This window comes from Jaculus jaculus, chromosome 2 (assembly GCF_020740685.1).
Source record: "Jaculus jaculus isolate mJacJac1 chromosome 2, mJacJac1.mat.Y.cur, whole genome shotgun sequence".
Lineage (NCBI taxonomy): Eukaryota > Metazoa > Chordata > Mammalia > Rodentia > Dipodidae > Jaculus > Jaculus jaculus.
The window spans coordinates 151,363,272-151,386,065 of record NC_059103.1 but is presented as its reverse complement, the minus strand read 5'-3'; the positions used below and the strand labels follow the sequence as shown (position 1 = coordinate 151,386,065).

Below are 22,794 nucleotides of genomic sequence, written 5' to 3'. Positions count from 1 at the left end.
AAATGTAAGCTGTGCCCCAGACTCCACCTTGCCCTTCATGCCATGAACTGTGGGCCAAAGTTCACTTCTCCCTTAAGTTATTTCTGTCAGGTGTTCAGCTATAACAAGAAAAGTAACTGTAATACAAATGATTGGTGCCTAGAGAGAATCTTGTAAGAGGTTATTCCAACCAAAATTCTTTTCTATTCCATTTGAGAAGTAGAAAACCACAAAGAAATTTCTCCAACATTTTTATAGAGTCTATAATATTCATATTCTTGTTCTCATGTGAGGCTCAGTTCAAATCTGGCATCTATGACCTCTGACTTCTAGCCTAGTCACATGTTATTTCTAAAGCAACCTTCTACGTTCTGGAACTCCTGTAGTCTGTCACTCAGTGTAGTGCCTGGCGTGTGGCTAATGTACAGGACGCTCACTGCTGCTGCTGTATTCACTGCGTGATGATGAGGTAGGATTGCCCTGCTTAACACTCCTTCATGTAATCACCTCTCCGCTTTGGCTAAGACCAAGTGTAAATTATTTCATAACACAAATATACTGAATACCCAGGCAAGATTAACCACATTCTTTAATTTTAGTTTTTTTTATTTATTTTTATTCATTTATTTGAGAGTGACAGACAGAGAAAGAGGCAGAAAAAGAGAGAATGGATTCCCCAGGACCTCCAGCCACTGCAAATGAATTCCAGATGCAGGTGCCACCTTGTGCATCTGACTAGCGTGGGTGCTGGGGAATCAAGCCTTGAACTGGGGTCCTTAGGCTTCACAGGCAAGTGCTTAACCAGTGAGCCATCTCTCCAGCCCCTAACCACAATTTTTTCAGACTATAGAGCTCTTTATAAACTCCCCTGAAGTCATAACTAATCAGTAGATATATTATAGACACATAGCCTTTAGAAAGAGTATCATGCAGTACTGCCCAAGTATATTATATACTTTGTAAACTATACCTCAAGAGAATCTAGAAAAGGTTGAGAAACAAGTATTAAAATATGGAGACAACTTAGAATTAGCTAAAACCATGGGCTTTGCTTTAGGGCCCATATCTGTTTCACATTACTCATTACTTATATACACCGTGTTATAATCAGATCCGTGATAAGCATGCCGCTTTCTTCAAATGTTAATCATTTTATTAGGAATATTGTGCTTTTCCATATTTTAAGTTTTTGTCATAGGCTGTTGTGGTCCTGCTGTTCTAAAGAAGAGCCATAGTAATTCCCTGTTCTGACTTGGTCAGCTTCCTCCTGTACCCAACCTCTGCCCCTCCCATTCTCTAGTGACCACATTCTATCCCACTCTTTGTGGGGTTGACTTGCTATTTTCAGCAAATGTGGTCTTTGTCTCTGTGTGCCTGGCTTATTTGACTTAATATAGCGATCTCATTTACATCCATGTGGTTGCAGATGGCAGGATTTCACTCTTGAATGGCTAATGAGTACTCTTTCATATGTCTACATCACATCTCCTTGATCCATTTGCCTGTTGCTGGCCCCCTAGATTAATTCTGTACTTAAGTATTGAGACTAGAGTTATAATAAACATAGAGAAGCATGTATCTTTTATGGTATAAATTATTTCATCTCCTTCATATGTATGTTCAATACTGGAATTGCTGGGTCACATGGTAGTTCTATTTTTAGTTAAGGGATCTCTGTACTTAATAGTTGTGCTAATTTACATTTTGCATCAACAGTGTATGAGAGTTTTCTTTTCATGAGGTTAATGAAATGCATGTGACATGAAAGCAGAAGAGGAGGGCTGACTATCTGGGATAAGAAAGGAAGCCAGAGGGACAGGGAGCATGGGGCTGCAGATCAGAACGAAGTGTAACATGTGTGTAAAGAGTTGTTTTTCGGGCTGGAGAGATGGCTTAGCAGTTAAGCGCTTGCCTGTGAAGCCTAAGGACCCCGGTTCGAGGCTCGGTTCCCCAGGTCCCATGTTAGCCAGATGCACAAGGGGGCGCACGCGTCTGGAGTTCGTTTGCAGAGGCTGGAAGCCCTGGCGTGCCCATTCTCTCTCTCTCCCTCTATCTGTCTTTCTCTCTGTGTCTGTCACTCTCAAATAAATAAATAAATAAATAAAATTTTTTTTTAAAAAATCTAAAAAAAAAAAAAAAAAAGAAACGAAGCCAGAGGGACAGGGAGCATGGGGCTGCAGATCAGAACGAAATGTAACATGTGTGTAAAGAGTTGTTTTTCGGGCTGGAGAGATGGCTTAGCGGTTAAGCGCTTGCCTGTGAAGCCTAAGGACCCCGGTTCGAGGCTCAGTTCCCCAGGTACCACGTTAGCCAGATGCACAAGGGGGCGCACACATCTGGAGTTCGTTTGCAGAGGTTGGAAGCCCTGGCGCGCCCATTCTCTCTCTCTCCCTCTATCTGTCTTTCTCTCTGTGTCTGTCGCTCTCAAATAAATAAATAAATAAATAGAGTTGTTTTTCTCTGCATGCCTGCCAGTATTTGTTTTTTATGAGTTTTTTGTTGTTGTTTCGGTGATCGCCATTCTAACTTGGGTGAGATAACATCTCAATATAGCTTCGTGGGGTGGTTTTGTATTATCTTGAAGGCCTCACTGTAACCCAAACTGACTTGGGACTCACTATGTACTCTCAGGGTGGCCTCAAACTCACAGCGATGCTCCTACCTCTACCTCCTTAGTGCCAGGATTAAAGACGTGCGCTGCCACACCGGGCTCAATGTAGTTTTGAGCTGCATTTCCTTAAGGACAGGAGAGGTCGAGCCTCCATCGTGTACTTAACCGTTTGTGTGTCTTCTTTTGAGAAGTGATTCTCAGTTCCTTATGTACTCTGGATTTCAATCCCTTGTTAGACAATATTTCTTCCCATCCTGTAAGTTACCTATTAATTCCACTGCTTACTTCTTTTGCTGTCTAGAAGTTTCTTAGCTTGAGACAAACTCACTTTATTTTTATTGTTGTTGCCTATGTCTTCTAGGGCACATGGTGTTTCAGTGAATGATATAGTAGAATGGAAGATGGGAAAGAGCAGGCTTTGACATCATTCAGAAGGGAGTTCTAGGGCTAGAGAGATGGCTTAGCCGTTAAAGCACTTGCCTGTGAAGCTTCTCTCCCTTTGTGCCTCCCTCTCTCTCTCTCTCCTTCTGACTCTAATATATCTAAAAAATAAGAAAATAATCTAACAAAATGGACAAAACTATCTAAGAAAGGAACTCTAAGGTGTTCAATGGTATCAGACAACAGAATTTGAATGCTAAATCTACTATTGATGATTTGTGGGTTTGGCAATGTTCTTCTCCACTCCTGATCAGCAGAGTGGACATGATGGTGGTACTTTCCTCATAGGGTGATTGTGGAGATGAAATTAGAAAATCAAGTTGGGTCAATGGCAGGGGATGTACTTGGCATACATGAGGCCCTGGGCTGTTCAAACCCCAGCTCCACAAAGGAAGGCGATGGAGGGGAAGGGCAAAGAAGGACAGGAAGATAACATGTGAAGTGGGAAGTACATAGCTTGTACTTCACCTGTGTAACAAGCTCTGGGTGTGTCATAGAAATCTATCATACATGTTGTAAGCCTGTTGTGGTAAAGAACCATCATAATTCTAACTACCAGGAGATACCAGAGATAAAAGCAAGAGTCTTTACTTATCTTTAAGATACAAACATGTCACTCACATTGTAGATTTGCTGTGACAATTAAAGGAGCTAATAACCACGTGGCCCGAATTTCACATTTGCGTGAATTGAATAAACTTGTCTCCTACCATAATTACTCCATTTCCCCACTGTTATTCTCAAGTGAAATAGGAAGCTAAAACATGATAGTCTTGCTATTAAAACTCATCAGGGAAAATTCTCAAGCATGCTCTATTGAGTCTCCCTCAGAACCCAGCCATATATTGGGGTGTGAAGTGTTCCCTTCTCATGTCGCACTGCACCCTGAAGAAACCCTGGCTGTTGTGGGAAAGGGAGAGGGAACTCAAATACACGTGCACTGAACTCTGAGCTAGGAGAGCCATTAGCAGGAATAAGAACTGCAGAAGAGAATCATCCCGTAGTCCTCAAAACATCCTCATGGAATTTGCCTCCCCCAGACCTGCCACTGTACTAGGTCTCCTATCTTGTCCCCTAGCCTCCAGTCTCTCAGGAAGAAACTAGGATCCATCTTTGTCTCGTCTTGCTTCATCCTTAATTCAGCTCAAGTTTATCTTCATTTTCTGTGTCCTCTATCCAAACCATCCACAGGCTGTGCCTCTTAGGGACATAGAGCTAGCTCCTTCCCACGCCCACCCCACCTCTCTTGACCAGTATGAGTCCACCTGGAACATTGCAAGAGCCTCTTCACTGGTCTGTAGACCTCTTTACCCTTCCTCAAAACCAAAGTTATTCTTTGAACACGTTTATAAGATACATACTTCTTAAAATTCTCTAGTGGCTCCCACTGCACTTAAAAAGACAGTCAAAGCCCCTGTCAGAGCTCCAATACATAACCTGAGCCTGCCCTTTCCTCTCCCCACCTCCACCTCCCTCAGCATCCTTGTGCACCGATATGCATTCGTTTCATAGCAAACAGCTCTGTAAGTATGCCTTAGGAACGCCCTCTCTTTGTCCCTTTTTTTTTTTATTAAGTAGAAACTTGTATGGACATATCATATGTTAGTACCATCATTTCCCTCCTCCCTGCCCCCATCCTGCTAAGGGCCCTCCTGAGTGGGAATGCTGGTTTTCCCTCTGGGGTTGCTGGTTATGAGATGTGAGCACATCAGTCAGTCATTGTAAGGGGAGGGGAGGGGGCAGTACCTCTGGACATTCCCTTCCACTCTGTGACTCTTACAATCTTTCCTATCCCTCTTCTGCAAGATTCCCTGAGCTGTAGTAGGTGTGTTCTAAGTCTGCTTTTGTGTTGTGCTCTCAGCAGCTTCTGGGTTTCTGCTTTGGTGAGTTTTGAGTATCCTCTGTGTCTGTCTCCATGACCCTGGCCCTGGCTGACAGGCTCACTATTGAAGCAGCACTCTTGCTCATTTCACTAATTCCTCTTTGGTTTCACCTGAGCCCTGGCTGATGTGTGAGGGGTGGCTTATTTCCTCATCCTAGTGCCTTCTGAAAAGGAAAAAGAGATTCTCCAAAGGAGACTGAGGTCAGCATAGGTCCAGTGGAATAAGCATTGTTAATTAAGAGAGACTTTGGTGGGGGCAGTCTCTTTTTTGGCTAAAGACTAGTGGGAGCTTCTCATTGGAGTCTATGACCTTGGTCTCCATAGGATTCTGACCCAGTTCCCAGTTCCAGCTAAGGGTTCCTTTCCACTGAGCATATATCTTAGCCAATCAGAGAGCCATTGATTACCCACCCAGGCTGGGTGCCACTATTGCACAGGCATGTCCATCTTGCCAGGCTGGTTGCTTTGGTATAGCAATATCCCTGTTATCACACTAGAGTGTTGGCTATTTTCCCTCAGCAGCTCATATAGCACATTCCAGTACTATATGGGCAGACCATCTGGGAACTTCCTTCCTTCCAGATTCCAGCTGGATCTATCCATGTTCTACGCCAGCAATATGTGGTGTCTTCAGCAATAGGGTCTTGCCTTTTACCTCAGGTGGTAATCAAGTGCCTTGACAGAAGTCTGTCTTGTTTGGGCATCTCATAGTTCTCTCCAATCAATAGCTGAATGTGGATTGTAACCGATTTCTGGTACTGGGAGTTGCAAGCCAGAGCCAAATGTTTTAGGGTTAGGCTTCATCCCACTCTCTCCAGGGTCCTTCATACCAGAGAGTCCCTCATAGTCCTGTTGAAGGTTGTATGTGCTATCCAGAAGAAAGGTTTATGGAACAAATTCATTTTGGATTTAGTTTTGTATATATCTCCCCCTGATACCCTCCATTCCCCTTCCTAAAAAATCACCATACCTCTTATCTTACCCTCGAGTTGCCTGTCAGGTATGCCTTCAACTCAGAGTGTTCCAGGTTAGGAACTACAGATGAGGGGGAACCTGTGGTGTTTGTCTCTCTGTGCTTGTATGAGTTCATTCAGTATGATCTGTCCAAGTCCATTCATTTTCCTACAAATATCATTATATCATGTTCCCTTAGTACTGAGTAGTATTCCATTGTGTACGTGTGCCACATCTTTGTTCCAGTCTTTCTACCAGTCATCAAGTGATGGGCATCTGGGTTGATTCTAGTTCTTAGCTATTGTGAATTGAGCAGCTATAAACATGGTTGAGCATATATCTCTGCAGTGAAGAGTGGAGCCTTTAGGGTAGATGCCAAACAGAGAAATGGCTTAGTCAGTTGGTCACTGTATTTTCATCTTTTTTAGGAGTATCCATATTGATTTCCATAGTGGTTATACAAGTTTTCATTCCCACCAGCAGTGAATGAGGGTTCCTCTTTCCCCACAACCTTGCCAACATTTATTGTCACTTGATTTTTTTAATGATTGTCATCCTGATGAGTAAGGTGTCATCCTGTAGTTGTTTTGATTTGCATTTCTGTGATGGTTAAGGATATTGAACATTTACATATGTGAGCATTAACCGTTTGTATTTCTTCCTTTGAGAATTCCCTATTCAGTTCTCTGCCCCATTTTTTGAATTGATTGTTTGATTTTTTTTTTTTAATGGTTTACTTTTTTGAGTTCTTTGTAGATCTTAGGCCTCTGTCAGTGGTATAGCTGGTAAAGATTTTCTTGCATTCTGTGAGGAATTCGTTGTCTGTGTTTATGGTATGTTTATCTGTACAAAAGCATCTAAGCTTCATGAGATCCCACTGGTTGAGAGCTTTATTAATTTCTTGGGCTACTGGGGTCTTGTTCAGGAAGTCTTTTCCCACTCTTACACTGTGGAGAGGAGCCCCCTCTTGTCTGCAGATTGGCAATGGGGCTCCATGGCCACTGTGTCTTCATTTGTATGAAGCAGTACTGTTCAATTGCTTGAAGCAACAATTTTCTTTTCTTGTAAAAAAAAAAAAAAAAAAAAAAAAAGCAGCTTTTTGGCCAGGCATGGTGACACATGCCTTTAATCTCAGCACTCCAGAGGCCGTGTAAGAGGAGGATCACTGTGAGTTCGAGGCCAGCCTGAGACTACATAATGATTTCCAAGTCAGCCTGGGCTAGAGTTAGACCCTACCCCGAAAAACCGAAAAGAAAAATAAAAATAGTGTTTTGCAACTTTTGAGAATCCCATGAGCTGGAAAGATATCTAGTGTTCTTAGAGACTTTGTGAATAACCCAAGAAGCATTGCCACAGGATAGTCCTCTCATCGTTAGGACTGAGTTGCAGAAGTGTGACAGGATAAGCTTGCTACTACAACTTCTGTGACCTTAGCGAGTTCTTTGACCTCCTTTTCCTTGGCTCTCTCATCTGCAAAATGGGGTGATAACAGTACGCAGCACGTGGGATAATTGTAAAAATCAGAGCTGGTGCTGGGGTACCTTGCACATGATGAGTGTGCACTCGGATGATGTGTGTCTTGGTTTGCTGAATGGGTTGCTACTGATTTATTTTTCTCCCCCTTGTTCTCGTAGTTAGCCAGGGCGTTCTATATGAAAATCCATGTGTTAGTGGATGAATGGTGAACACTGACCAGAGCGCCTAGGCCTGCCTCATGGTACTGTTGCTGTCTGGCTGTGTAATCTTAACTCAATCTTTTAAAAAGTTGGGACGTTTCTCACCTTCTAAAGGGGTTAATGATGAAGCCTGACCTGCTTGAGGGGTTCATAAGGATGAAATGAAATAAGCAGAAATATGCCTCAGGACTTAAAATATTCAAGTGACAGTATGGTGTTATGGGCCACCCAGAATGAATAGATAAAAAATGAAGATCTTATTGATTATTGATGGTCTTTTCTGCTTGGGATGCATTTGTGTCCTGCTGTTAAGTATCCCTCATCTGTTTTAACACACAGTCTGAGCACAAAGCACTTCTGCACAACTAAGGGTCGAGAACCACTGCCCATGTAGCAAAAGCCAAATAAATGTGAGGGATCGGGACCCCACCTGCCAACTTGATTGTCCTCGTTATTTACTAGGTGTCTCCGACGCATCATCACCCAGTGAGTGCAGGAGAGCAGAGACACCACGCCCACACAGTGCTGTCTTCGCCACCCCGAGGGACGGTCAGCCTAAGGTATGACTGCTTCAAACGGGCACTCTTCTCCTCGAGGAAATTTCCTGAAAGAGAGAAAAATAGCAAAAAGGGACTAGAGGTGTGACCATCTACACACTGCCTCCATGGTCCGTGAAGGTCCTGTTCTGTTGTTCCCCTGGCTGTGCCCATCCATGCGCTATTGAAAGGAACTTGCTGTGGGCGGGCAGGTAATGGTGTGCCCTCAGTAAGCTTTCCTGCAGGAGAAGTAATGACAGTGGTTAAGACTGTTGTGCACCATGCTGCTTTGACCTCGGTGTGAAGTGAACGACAAGATAGGATTTTAATCTTAGACCAAGAGGGTCTCCCCACAAGTTCCCAGCTAGAATTGTCAACTCTGAAGAAACATATGAGACTGTGGAGAGAGCTGTAGGAGTTCTCCACTGTTCTCTCCCCACCCCCAGGATTCAGCTATTTTATTTATTTGTTTATTTATTTTTGATGGCTGAATTTTTTAATTTTTTTTAATTAGTTTTGTACTCAGTGAATATAGTCAAATTGGTACCATTGTTAGCTTCCTCCTTGTCCTCCCCTCTCATGCATTGTGGAGTTAGCCCTCAGTTATAGGTAGGAGGAAATGTCTCTATGTATCATGACCCAACGTGTGGCTCTGACATTCTTTCTGACCCCTCTTCCGCAAAATTTCCCTGAGCCATATTGGGCTCATTTTAGGTCTGCTTTAGTAATGAGGTGTTGGGAGCCTCTGTGTCTCTGGATATCTGATTTGGTAGGATTGATTGATCTCTGTGTCAATCACCTTCACCTTTGTGCCGGTACGCAGTTCACCAAGAAAACAGCACCCTTGCTTGTTTCGCCAATTATTCTTAGTTTCAGCTGGGGTCCTTTTGAGGTACGATAGGATGGTTCTCTCCTTAGGAATTACGACTATCTAAAAAGGAGAAGCAGATTCTCCAACAGAGAGTAAAGTTAGCACCAGATAAATGGGATAACCATTATTATTTTACAGAGAATTTAATAGGTGTAGGCCCTCTTGTAGCCCACATAGTAGCTTGATAATGGAGGGCTGGCTCATGTTTGGATATGGTTCTGACTTGTTTCTCAGCTCCAGCTGTGGGTCCCGTTCCACTGAGCAGATCAGTTAGCCAAATCAAGAGCAGTTGGTTTCCCACCATGGCTGTGCACCACGAATGCACTTGTGTGAGCATCACACCAGGTGATTTGCTGTTAAGTAGGTTAGACCATGAGTTGCTTAGACAAATATATTGGTCATTTTCCCCCAGTTGCCCATGTAGCACTTTCTGGCACTAGATGCGCTGATTGCCTGACTCCACTGCTCTTTATTGTGCTAACCTTACAAAGTTGTCCCAGCACACATATCCACAAAGGGAAAGGCAGGACCTCAAGGGTTTTCTTAGCAAAAGAAAACAGCTACATGCAGCCAGGGAAGCAGCCAGCATGTACAAAAGTCTGGCCCCAGAGAGAGCCCCTGCTCAATCCCCTGGTTTTCCTTGCCCTTCTGAACTCTCCACAGAAGGCCTATTCACTTCCTGCACCTGACCACATGTGCTCCTTCTGTCCTCCAGGAAGCCCAGGGGAGAGGGCAAAAAGTGCCGGAAGGTGTACGGAATGGAGAACCGGGACATGTGGTGCACGGCCTGCCGCTGGAAGAAGGCGTGCCAGAGATTCATCGACTGACCCCAGTGGGGATACCCAGCTGTTCCTGCCTCACCTTCTGCTGCAGGTGTTGGAAAGAGCCTCTCCTTCCACAGAAACCCTACTGGAGGCCCGGGGAAAGCCCTTCCAGTAACCTCGGTGGAATTGCAGCAAGAAAAGGGAAATCAACACCTGCTTTGCTCTTACTGAGGACCCAGCCAAGAGCAGCTACAATGACTTTTTCCCTTCAAAAGTCAATCTCACTCTGTGTCTACGTCTTAAACCTGGGCTTCTGCAGCAATCGAACCAACCAGGCCCAAGACTTTACCAAGCAAGGAAGCATATTTCAATTAGCTTTCTGAATTGTGGTATTTGTGAGTTGTTTTTTTTTTTTTTTTTTTTTTGAAACGTAAAAGACAACATAACAAGCTATGTGGGATATTAGGAAGCATTTGTTCAAAGGACAGCGCCCACTTTGTGAATAGTCTTTTCCCTGTTTCCTACTTGGCTCCTGGGGGCAGAGCACGTCATGATAGGCTGTGAGGAGCAGCAGCACTGTGGTATCTTTCCTATGTCTGTGTCGTTTGTTCTGCTTTGTTTTAAGAGTGACCCCAAGCGGTACCACGGAAGAGCTTTTAGTTTGGAGGGCCCCAGGTGGCATTAGCTCAGAAGTGATTGGCAGTGGAAATCACCGGCAGATTTTGGCCCCAAGCTGAGTTCGATGCATGCAGCTGTTACTGCTCACCAACATCTAGGAGTCTTCCGCAGATTTCTAAGAAGCTCTTCCCAAAGCAGCAGAACGGCTTTCTCCCCCTGCCACAGCTCAGATGAGAACTGGCGCCATAGCCATCTGGTAAGCCTCAACGCTTCTTTCAGGGACGCGACTCAAACAGCAGCTAGGATGGTGTGCCCTGCTTTGTCTTGTCGAGATGGCAGCCAGGTTTGTGGCTCATCCTCAGTGCTGCTCTGCAGTCCTACCGCTCACTGCAGGTAAGGTAGAGAGCTGCAGACTGCGCAGAGACAGCGGACATGTCCCCATCTGTTCAGAACGTCCCGTTAGGTCAACAAACCAGCTGCCACTCTGAGTGCACTTTTATAGGTTTTATGCTTTAGTGTGTCTGGGAGATGGGTTCGTGAACAATATCAATACTATATGGATAAATGGAAGGTCTAAACCTTTATTTTTCTTACAAAAATATTGGAGCTATTCACTAAGCATTTGTTCAGAAAGAAACATATAGAACACCCAAAGGAAAATGCATCTTGGTATAGGACTCTCTCCACTTAGTAGGGCCAGGGCTTGCACTGTGCTCCATCTACTGCGATGTCTCACCTGGCATACTTGCTAATTGGTTATTTGGGCAGTAAGGAATGGGAGGCAGCTGCCAAGTCCTGTCAGTAAGCTCATTCTCTATGTGTCCTACTCCCAACTGTCCTACTAAGGAGCTATTTCTCCTGTACCTATGCAAAGAATGAGAGCACCTTATAGGAGGCATTGGGTAGGGATGGGGGCGTGGTAGCAGCCATACGAATGTTAAGTGAAATTGCACAGAGGAAAGCTTAATATATGTTTAGAGATGTACATATGCTTTTCTACAGAGTAGAAAGAAGTCATCTAGTAGTCAGAGGTATCCTTTTCTAATATAAGGAGTTTCCACAGTGCAACATCCTTAATTTGTGCATTCATATATTTTGGCAATCTTATTTTTTAAACGCTCATATGACTTTTTTAAAAAACACTCCTTGGAAGAGATCTTGACTTTTCCTTCAGTTATTTAAAAGAAAAAAAAAAACCACTTATTTGAAGAGAAAAGAAAAAGAGCTTCATGTACTTTCACATCAACGCTGATTGTGAACATTAGCTCCACCAGCTGTACTCTGCATCTTGGTCCTTACAAAGTCAGCCAGGAGCCAGTATTTTTACAAAATGTGGAGATGTGCTGATTTCTTCTGCCTGGGCATGTCCTTTCTTCTCTTGGTGTCCCATTGCTTCACCTGTAGTCCCCACTGCTGTAAGATGATGCTCCAGCTGGTGCAGGAGGCCCTCAGCCATGAGCAGACTGAGCAGCCATTGGACAGAGTTCATCATGCACTTAAATGATAGCAAAAGTGCTGGGCCAGAGGTTTTCTCAGCACGGCTCCCCGGATTTTGATCCTTGGATAAAGTCTGTGATCAGAGAAGATTAAAGTGATGTGGAGTTAAATCCATCCTTTCTTCTAGAACTTTGAAACACACTTTGAACCTTTGCAGGAGAGTGGGCTTTAAGCTAGGCCCTGTGGCTGTCACCGCGGAATTCCAAGCCCGGACCTGTACAGCTGTTTCTCAGGCAGTGCACAGGTGCTGGTAAAATTGCGAGGCCAAAGACACTGTCCCTGGATCTCCCCTTCTCTCCGATGCCTGCTCACAAGACTCTTCTGCATCTCCAGCCCTTCAGAGGAGGAGGGCTCCATTCAACCAGACAAACCCTGAGTACCATCCTGGAAATGCAGATGCCCATTCCCTGGACTGAATTAGGAGAACAGCAGATGCTTGATTTGCAGTTAAATTTTTAAGTAGTTATTTTATTATTTAGGGAACCAAATTAAGTGCCAAATGAAGCCAGACTTCCACTATATGCCAGCTCTGTGGAAACCAGCTTCTTTTTGTGTCTGTCTGGTGGGGAGTCAGGGGAAGTGAGAAGAGTGGTCCCAGGTAAGCCAGCTGCTGAATGGGAGCTCAGTGGGCAGTCCATACGAGAGGAGTGGGGCTACAATGAACTCCAGTTCGGTGGAAGTGTCTGATTCTCTCTCCTCGGTCATCTCTTCTTCCAAGAGGCTTCTCAGGCTTCATAGAGGCTCTAATTAGCCGCAAAGCAACATGGGCAACAAGCAAAAGTTTCCTGCCTTAGTTCTTTCCAAAGTAGGAGCACTCAGTTCATGGGAAGCAAAAACAACTTGGAGAAAGCACCCAAGCAGCAGGTGGGCCAGGGAGGCAGTGCCAGAGGCCGGTGGACACGGGGTTCCTCAACTGCATGGAGTCAGTCAGCCAGTGAGGAAGTGGCGCCCGGCCCTGCACACATCCCAAGGAGCCGGCTGCAAAAGAAGAATGTTGTTCAAGCAGGGGCATGCTTCCCTCATCTCATCTCTAGGAAGTTTCTTCCCCAGGTTGTCAAAAGCCAGCGTCAGGCAGAGAGCAGTGGAATGAGCTTGCTCAGCCGAAAAGTGCCTGTTGGCAGCTCGGTGCTCAAACAAGATGCCCTAACGCAGTGATTCCTTGCCTCTCGTGACTGTGTTGCCGATGGAAGTTTCCAGTAGTGAACAGCACCTGTTATAGTCCTTGAACTTTCTAGGAGCTCTTTGAAGGTAGTCCATTATGTTGCAAAAAAAAAAAAAATTACTGAAATGTCCCCCACTACACGCGACGATCACTTGAGTTGAAGTCTGTGATATCTGGTGTCACACTCCACCACCTTTCACGAGAAATGGGGGTTCTCCAGAGATCCATCCTCCCTTCACCAGACTGCACTGCAAAGAAGCATGGCATTCCCTTGAGAAGGTTCAGAGAAAAGTGGCCAGCATTGTACATGTGAGAGAATACCTTGAGCATAGTAGCTAATTACTGTAATAATACTCATTTCCTCAGGGAAACACAAGGGGTATGTGAAATAGGTTTGGGGAATCCTAAGACTAGGAAAAGTTTTTTTCTTTTTTTTCTTTTTTTTTTTTTTGTCTCAAGTCTTTTCTTGTCAGAACAAGTTTTCCATGTAAACACAGTATCATTTCAAGACACTCGTATGAACTGGACAATGTCGACTTTTGTGAGGCATGGGGGCCATGCCCCATCCAAAAAAAAAAAAAAAACTCTGTAGCTGGCCTGAAGTCTAAGGCTGGCCTTTGAACCACAGGCGCACTGCCTGCTGGGTATTCATAGACTCCGCGAGGCTTCTTCTGAATGTAATTGTGAATATGAAGCCTTGCTATTTCTTTTTGTAATCACCCGGTTTGGGCGACTGTATATTGACTTGTAGGCAGCAGCATTCTCTATGTGAAAGAGAGCCGTGAACGATGTGTATTTTGCTCGTGAGCATGTTAAGGAGCAAACTCCCGCGGATGTCTGTGGACAGGTGCTGCTTCTCACACACTGTAGGATTTCTACCAGCCACATCCTCTGTAGCATTGACCTGTGTGAAGGCCAGGAAGGATCTGTGCATACAAATGAGTGCATCCAGCAGGATTCATGAATATGAATGAGAATGTAGATCATTTTGGAGGACGTGCTGGGCACACGGGTCAACTGACAATTTCATTTCTGTAATAAAGGAACCCTACCAGCAGCACACAGTCTCCCTCTGGTCCTACCTGTGGGGATCTTCCACAGCAACTGTTTGAGCCTATCTTTTCTGCATTGTAACTAGCCAAAGTGGAAGTCAGTAGATAAAATGAGTTTAGCATTTTTAGGGATCAATGATGTAATGAGTAATGCAAGAGTATAGTATAAAAGTTACTTAGACCAACTGGCTTGCTTGTTATGACTGACTTTTAAAAGGCCCATTTCCAATGACATACATGCTTTAAAAAGTGAATCTATCACAGGACCAGGACTCAGAATGAGAGTTTTACCTCTGGTCCTGTTTTGTAAATAGCTCCTCTTTTGAAGACAATCTCATGTTTTATATCTTTTGTTGTGTGGGTTGAGAAACTCAAGGGTAATGTGTTGTGGCAAAATGTAATCTTCAATACAGTAATAATTATAATTTTAATTTCCAAATGAAAGAAGAAACACACTTCTTAGGCTTCTACACTTCTAAGAGACAAGACACTTTTCTAATAAGCATTAGTATTCAACTTCTCAAGTAAGCAGAACTGGAAATATTTTACAAGATGCAGTGTTTTATAATCACAGCAAACATGAACACTTTGTGGGCAATGACCTTGATTTTATACATTGTACTTATTTTTTAAAATACAGTATTTTAATGGACAGGAATTGTTAATATTGTACACAACTCCTGCTCACCAAACAAAGGGCTATGCCTCTTTTAAGCAAGTTTTTGATGCATATCTTTTCAATTAACCTTCTGAGTAAGGTAGAAATGCAGAATGGATGGAATGCTTATTAACAAGAGAATCAATGTAGCAGCAACTACTCCATCATGACCAGTATGTTTCCAAAACATCAGAGAAAAAAAGTCACTTTAAGATTGTATACTTTAAACCTAAAAAAATGATACTAGCAGATAGGCTTGAAGACCATGGGAGAAATTTTGTGTAAAACCACGAATTCTGTATTAGGAGTTTTCCTCTCAACCTATCACAATCATATACCTGTAATTAACTAGCAAAATCCCTGGATGGAAATTTCCAAAAATCATAGTGCATACATCCAAAGCTATAACTCTTAAGAGATCAGTAGTGTTAGAATTGACTTCACCCTTAGCACCATATAAGTAACTTAACTTCCTCATTGGAACAAGTGCTTGATTTTATTATTTCACTGTGAGGAACTCACAGGCACACAAGGTTGAGAACAGAAAGTGACCATATTCCCATGGGAGAAAGAAAACAAGGAGGAGAGCCACGGAGAGTTTATTAACTGCAAAAATAATTGTGACCTTTGTCCTGACCAGTTCATAACATTGCAGTACTTTTTAATCCTCTCACTGTTACAACAAGAAAGCATCTTTTCTTCCTAAGGTTTTAGCAATCCAGCAGCTAGCCTAATTAGCCAAGTATGCATGTAATATCAAAAAGGACACAGAAATGGAGTAGCCATACAAGTGTTGGGCAGCTCCTAGCAAGTGAGCAAGAAGGCTATTCAGACCTGGGTTTCATACTGTAATTGCCCTGAGTAAGAGAAGCTCAGCACCCAGACTTTGAGATGAGGTAGCCTGTAACTCTCCACCACCATCCCATTGGAATACCACCACTGTCCTCATAGTGTTCACTGCTGTGTGGTTCGGAGCTACATGTATCTTACCTCACCTGTACATTGACACTTCTTTCTGGCAGCGGATTTAGATGCCTTTAGAAAGGCCAGGCAAGTCTTTAAGTGATCAGCAAAGATCAGGACAAAGAGGGACCCTAGGGGATGGTGGCGATTATGTCAAGCTGGATAGTAGGCACCTACTCAGAAGAATGGCCCACATCCCACTCTAGACTATCAAAACAAAGAGAAATCGGGCCCACGCCTGCCAGATCTGACTTGAAAATACGGAATCGGGCATTTAAGTGCTAACAACCAACCCAGATTCTTGGCCAACACTGTGCAGACCAAAGAAAAGCTATATGTGGGCAGACACAGCCAGTGACCGCTGGTTTCAGCTGTGGAAGTCAACTTCACAGTCCCTGGCTGTCAGGACCAGTTCCTTCATGAGTCCTACCTATGCACATATTGGCACAGTCTGGGCAGTTGACATGAAAAAAAAATGAGTCATTTGTCCCCCAGAAATTATGGAAGACTTAAAATATTTTTATTTTAATATATCAATAGACTTCATCTAGCCTTGCCCCTGATGAGAACACACACCCAGAGCATGCCCCAAAGCACCGAAGAGCTGTAACCCTCACTTATGTTTCCATTACCGTGACCACTGTGATGAGGGGCTGGCAAAACAGTCTTGTGCCTTTGAAGAAGGCAGCCAGGAGCCCCTAAAGTTTTAAGGTGGCATATGTTGCCTCCTGTGCCAAAGCCCTCTGCCATCTCTCCATGTGACCCAAGCCACATGTCCCTAAGTCTTGCTCCAATGTAAAATTGGTATGATTTCACCTCTGATCTGGCAAGTTCCCTGCTTGAGGCGCTTGGGTATTTTGAAGTATCCATTCACCTCAAAGGAAACTTTTCCACATAGAAAACTATAGCATCTTTAAGAGCAAAATCAAAATGTGAATAAATGTGTCCGTTTAGAGATTATCTCCTTTAGTCTAAGGGACTACATTACTTTAAACCGCATCTTCAATTGCAGTGCTGGTGCTGTTGGGATAATTCTATATGATGATACATGTCTCTTTCAGACAATTTCATTTGATCTTCACAAGAATTCAGTGCAGAATTGTATGTTAGCTAGCACCCATATCCCACCTTCCAGGCCAAACCAGAGTCGTCTTGAACCCCTGAGTCAGCCTCATTATTGCCTGCAAAGAGGGAAGAAAGGGCTCATGAAAGGGCTAGCTCTGGAGTCTTCCACAGTGACCCTAGCACTGTGAAGACCCAGAACTCCACCATGTTCTCAACTCATTCTTTCAGTCTGAATCCTTTGACATAGAAGGAAAAGCAGATTCAGTCACATTGCCAAATACAAACTTAACCAGCCCCAAATATGTCTCCTTATAACTATCCCCAAGTTCCAGCCAACTAACTGATTAATTATAGCATGTAATAACTACAGTGTTTTGAGGAAAGGGTTTGACTCCTTAGGAAATTTTTATTTACTTTCCTGGTGGCATCCAACATTCTAGTTCTATAAACTTTAATTGATTAGAACCATCTCAGAGTTACAAATGCAATTTAGGAATGCCTGGACATATTAAATCGTGTTTAAATTTGCATGCCATTTAAAGAACAAGAGACAAAACTCAAGATCTCTCCCCTTGTGAATGATTAAAGGGCTGTCCAATAAGTGTCCAATAAGGAACTTTATCTAAGCCTCTCTGTTAGTCTACCTGACTGACCATCTTGTGCTAAAGCCACCCATGGGGCATCTTGTCACAGAAGGAGCCTAGAAATCTACGTTGGCCTATTGCCTAGTTCAATAGCAGGTGTTTTGATGGATGATACTCTTACTGTGCTTCTGAAGTATAGCATGCTGGAGAAGGAAACGGCTTATCCTTGTCCTCTTCTGAGGGAAAAGACATCTCTTTATGATGGTTTGCACCAATGCCACAACAGTGGCAGGACTTAAAAAGAGCCAAGTGAGCTAGGCGTGGTGGCACACGCCTTTAATCCTAGCACTCGGGAGGCAGAGATAGGAGAATCACCATGAGATTACCTAGTGAATTCCAGGTCAGCCTGGGCTAGAGTGAGAGCCTACCTTGAAAAACCAAAAAAAAAAAAAAAAAGGAGCCCAGTGTTAGGGAACAAGAAGAAAGACTCACGTTTCCAAAAGTAAATATGAATTTTGAAAAACAAAGGTTCAGGTTTTGATTAAACTAGTTATTATTGTTCTTTTAAAATATTCTTTCATAGTGGGCACCATCCACCCCTACAGTTTAATTATTAACTTCCAAAAAAGAGCATCCCTTTTATATTATAAACCTGCTAAAATTTAATCCTTGCAGCTAGTTAGCTATTACACTTTCTTACTAGGATCAGTTGCCCACAGTTTTAGTTCAGAAAATTAGCCAAAGTAGAAAGTGGCACCCCTGAGAAAGGCAAGTGAGCTACGATTAAAGAAGAAAGCCCTCCCTGGGCTGGAGAGATGGCTTAGTGGTTAAGTGCTTGCCTGTGAAGCCTAAGGACCCCGATTCGAGGCTCGGTTCCCCAGGTCCCATGTTAGCCAGATGCACAAGGGGGCGCACGCGTCTGGAGTTCGTTTGCAGAGGCTGGAAGCCCTGGCGCGCCCATTCTCTCTCTCTCCCTCAATCTGTCTTTCTCTCTGTGTCTGTCGCTCTCAAATTAAAAAAAAGAAGAAGAAAGCCCTCCCCTTCTCACTACTGCACTGAACTACTCTAAAAAATATAAAATAAAGTGAATGTAAAATAAGTAAGGAGAAATTCCTCTTTGGAAAGAAGCAGCAAAGCTGCTGCCTGCGTAGTTCCCTCTGCGTCCCTGACCAAGGAGGACTAGAGCTGCCCAGCGGAGTGTGAGGGGACAGCTTGGGGCTCACCGTCAGCCTGGCCTTCTGCCGTCTTGGCAGCTGTTACAGGTTTGCCGGTGGCTTGTTCCTCTCCCTCCTTGGCTCTCATCTTCCCCAGGCAGAGGCCAAGAGGTTAGGCTGGTTTGTTCTTGTTTCTGAGTGCTCTCCAAAATCCCTGTCCCAGAGCACACTTGTTCCTGACATGCACGCACGTTTTCCTCAGTGGCTGTGACTGCCCCTTCCGGCAGGGGCGGGGGAGCTCCTCCCTGGGTCTGAACAGGCATGGTCACCTGGTAGTGAGCAGGTGCCCTCCATAAGATGTCATTCTTGTCCCTGGGCCTCAGAGCTCCCCTGCTAGTCACCTAGCCCTTCAGTCCCTTCCAGAACAAGGCTGAGAGAGCGGAACAGACCCCGTGTGCTGGGATCTGTGTTAGGATGGGCCGTGGAGCCAGTACAAGGGGCTTCATCAGACAGTGGCAGAGTTGGCCTTAACTACATGAAAAGGCAGACTCTCCCACAGTCTAATTGTTTGGGGAAAGACAATGACTGCAACCTGCATGCCTTTTTAAGTGCATGTCCCCTGCCCCAGGGTAACCCTTCCCAAACTTGGGGCATGGATAAGACAGAGAGGGAAAAGGAGAAACATGACCTCTGGCTACTGCTTGAGCCTCAGAGATCCACAATGGAGCTTAATGCTAAGCTGTGCCCCTCAAGAAAAGGATGAAGTTTGCAGTTTATACTGCCTGGGTTTACCCCTTTTCCTGTATTCTGCTTATTGAAAATCAGTGTGACTACCACACGACCAACCCTGTGACAACAGAAAAGTCCCCTCTGCCACAGTCTCCCAATGGGGGAGCCCTAAAATTTCTGGTGAAAAGCTTTGGAACCAATCTCGACATTCAAGAAAGCACTTAGTAACCCCGAAGTATACTAGTTCCATGACTTCAACAGCTGAAAATACCCTGGGTGGAAAATAGCTCAGGAATGGCTCATATATAGTGTTTATGTACCATTACTCTGTATTTTCCTACAGTACACCTGAAGATTCCTATTTTTGTAATTGACAGTTGGACTGTGGCCAACCGCTTAAACAAACACTCTCTGGACTAACCAGTACCCTGTTATTCCCTAGTGTAATATCCAAAGTATTTCATATATAAAAATCCTATAGACTTAGAACTCAGGATAAGAAAATAATTGCTAGATCCCAAAGGGTTCAAGACTATCATCAAAAGCAACTTCCAAGTGACCTGTGGTCATTTCTTTCAAATGAGGGGCTGAGGAGAGAGAAAGCAGTCATTTCAAAACCTCTGTTGCCCTTAGCCAATGGAAAAGTTTAAGAACACTCTGCATTGAAAAATGAAGCTGTCTTCTGAATCATTTTCTACACCAAATCTAAAATACTAAAATGAGGATACAGAACACTTAAAATAGGGTAGCTAGTGGAAATGCTGTCAGTAGAAGCATTGCTCAGAATGTCTGCTTAAATAAGCAACAACAAAAAGAAGGGGAAGAAAAGACCCATAAAAGCACATGAAACAGTCCTTCCCGAGGGACCCTGATATTCAAATGACAGGCACCGCCTGCATGAGCCCTGATTCTAGAGCTAAGTGGAGATACTGTCCAATGTTCAGAGATTATTTGAAGTACCACCTTGCCACTATTCGGGGAGTAAGTACTTCCTTACAAAGTCTTTACTCTTATCAGATGAATGTATAAATTATAAACTATGCATTTTCAAAAAGAGACATGCATTTTATATCAAATCCAAATGTTTTTTTTTCATAGAGAATTTGAATCACAACTACAAATATTCGAAATAAAGGAGAAAGTGGGATGCCTCCTTTGTTCATTTAAAGACAAGGCATCCAACTGTGCTGTGAGGTGCCAGGCTCATTAAAAAAAAAAATAAAAAATAAATTGAAAAAAAAAACCTCTAAGAGGAATGAGGAGGAAATAGTTTGGATTTTACTTCTTAAGCCTAAAATGAAAGGGAAATGTTGGCTCTCACAAGGTATACCCAGTTCCATAGTGGTGGATGTGCTGGTAACCCTGGATTAATAAGCAAACAAGGCTGAGGATATGGCTCAGTGGGGGAGCACTTGTCTAGCATGCCAGACCTGGGTGCAATGCCCAGCCCCTCAAAAAAAATAAATAAATAAAAGCAAATGAAACTACAGAAAGCTAGTGAATTTTTCATTAACTAAAGATAGTCTGGATTTGACTATTACAGTCTGTTCTCAACCCAAGAAAAAGAAATTCTTTAGAGTTTGAGTTATGTAGTTTCAAGGAACAAAATATAAAAATATTTTCCAACAAAACAAATGATTAATTTTCTTTCAAAATTACATGGAGACAATCACTTTTATTTTGAAACGTGTATACACGGCAGAATGTATACATGAATTGAACAGAACACACACAGGTTTCTTCAGCCCTCCTGCTGGTAGGTCTGTTGAGGAAGCCGTTTCCCCTAGCAGTCTGTCTTCTCTCCTGAGCTTTACCACACTGCTCAGCACAAAAACACATTCTTCCTGTCAGCTGACAGTGTGGACATAACTCCATTTCTCTGCTGTTCCGGTTCTCTTCTGTGTCTGTTGAGAAAGTTTCTTAGGCTGTTTGTAAAATATGAGAAAACACTTCTCAACCTGGTACTTAAGGTCATACTGGAGAGGTTTGCTACCTAATTAGAAGTTAGTTGGGGAGGGGCAGTTTGTCTTTTTATATGATTTTTAGCCAAATCCAGATGTTCTGATACTACATTTCTGAATACTTTTCTGACTGTAAATACTGCCTGGAGATTCAGGTTGACAAACCTTCTGTGACTGTTCCTCAGCCATGCTCCTTGCCAGCTTTTGGCACACTGTACATAGATTTGTCTAATGTTTAAGTGAGTTTGTTTTTCTAAATGCTGTTCTCTAACATTTTTTTATGTCTTTTTGCTTTGGTTGTTTCGGACTTTGTGTGTCAGTTTTATAAAATGTTTCCTAAAGATTTAACACCAGGAAAAAATATTTTCAAATAAGCTGGTGCTAATTGGAACAGAAGAAAACTTTCAGCTTGAAGAGTAACAAGATAAAAATGATCATACCAGGTAAACTGCACTTTCCCAAGGGGACAGCTGCTGTCCACCTACAGTGGGCATCAGGAGGACCACCAAATGTTTACAAGTGTCAGTGGCCCATTTAAGGTAAGACAGTGAGGAGGCTTTGTCCCCCCAGGATGGAGGATTTGTGACCTGATCCTCTGGAAGCAGGTAATAGAAGGAAAGCATAGAGTAAGAATCACTTTAGTAATAGTCTTCTGATCCTTGGACTTCCATGTTCTGTAATGCTTAGCTGTAACAGTGAATATGGTGTTGCCAATGTAGTCTGACATCATTGTTGACCTGTACTGACTCTGTGTATGGTTCTACCTTGGTTTGCACTGGCACAAACTGAGCCAGAACACAGGACTTTGAGTAAGACCATTCTGACTTCTACAATGTCCACACCCATGAATTTAGATGCACTTGTAACTGGCTAATTACCATAAAGTAAGTCTAACTTCCACTTAATAAAAGTTTTTGTGTATCTGCCTCTCTTTGAGTTCATTTATTTAAAATAAAGCACAGCTAATTTATATCAAGAAACAAACACATGAGATGGGGAGGTAATATGATAGAGAATGGAATTTCAAAGGGGAAAGTGCGGGGGGGGGGTATTACCATGGGATATTTTTATAATCATGGAAAATGTTAATAAAAATTGTGAAAAGGAAAAAAAATGAGGCAAAGAGCAATAAAGGAGGACACTGAACATCAAAAAAAAAGAAAGAAAGAAACAAACAAACAAACAAACAAGGGGTTATAGGTCTGGCATATAGGTTATATGCCAGAAATAAGCAATTTGAATGAGGAAGGGTGGACTTTGCCTCATGGTCACAATCCATTATAGAAGGGAAGGCATAGAGAGAGGATTTCAAGCCCACAGTGGCATATATCTTAGTCAACCAAAACACATGGAGACCCCAGCAAGAAGTGGGGCTAGAATATACCCCAAGGCCTGCCTCCCAAGTCCTCACTTTCTTCCAGTAGGTCCCATCTCCTAAAGGTTCTATGCAGCCTCCTAAAACACCACCAGATGAGGACCAAGTATTCAAACCCATGAGCCTGTAAGAGACATTTCACACCAAAACCCTAACAGAAGGTTCCGGGTTTAACATAGAATTGTGAAAACGATCTAAAAGCAACGGCTGACCTTCCCATGTTAACCATTTGCTTCCAAAGTCACTGCCAGGCACATGTGTA

The 22,794-nt window shown here is 43.3% G+C and overlaps 1 protein-coding gene across 2 annotated transcripts in view; it reads left to right on the top strand.

Annotated features, from left to right (window-relative positions):
* Window positions 1-22,794, top strand: part of Znf704 (zinc finger protein 704) — a 236,754-nt gene that overhangs the window by 211,525 nt on the left and 2,435 nt on the right. Inside the window, exons 8-9 of one of the 2 annotated variants that reach the window (XM_045142915.1) lie at window positions 8,006-8,103; window positions 9,666-22,083. In XM_045142915.1, coding sequence (XP_044998850.1) covers window positions 8,006-8,103; window positions 9,666-9,777 — 210 coding nt within the window. In that variant the 3' untranslated portion in view covers window positions 9,778-22,083. Of the gene's footprint in view, window positions 1-8,005; window positions 8,104-9,665; window positions 22,084-22,794 lie in introns of those variants that run through there. The other variant, XR_006635730.1, reaches the window with a different exon arrangement.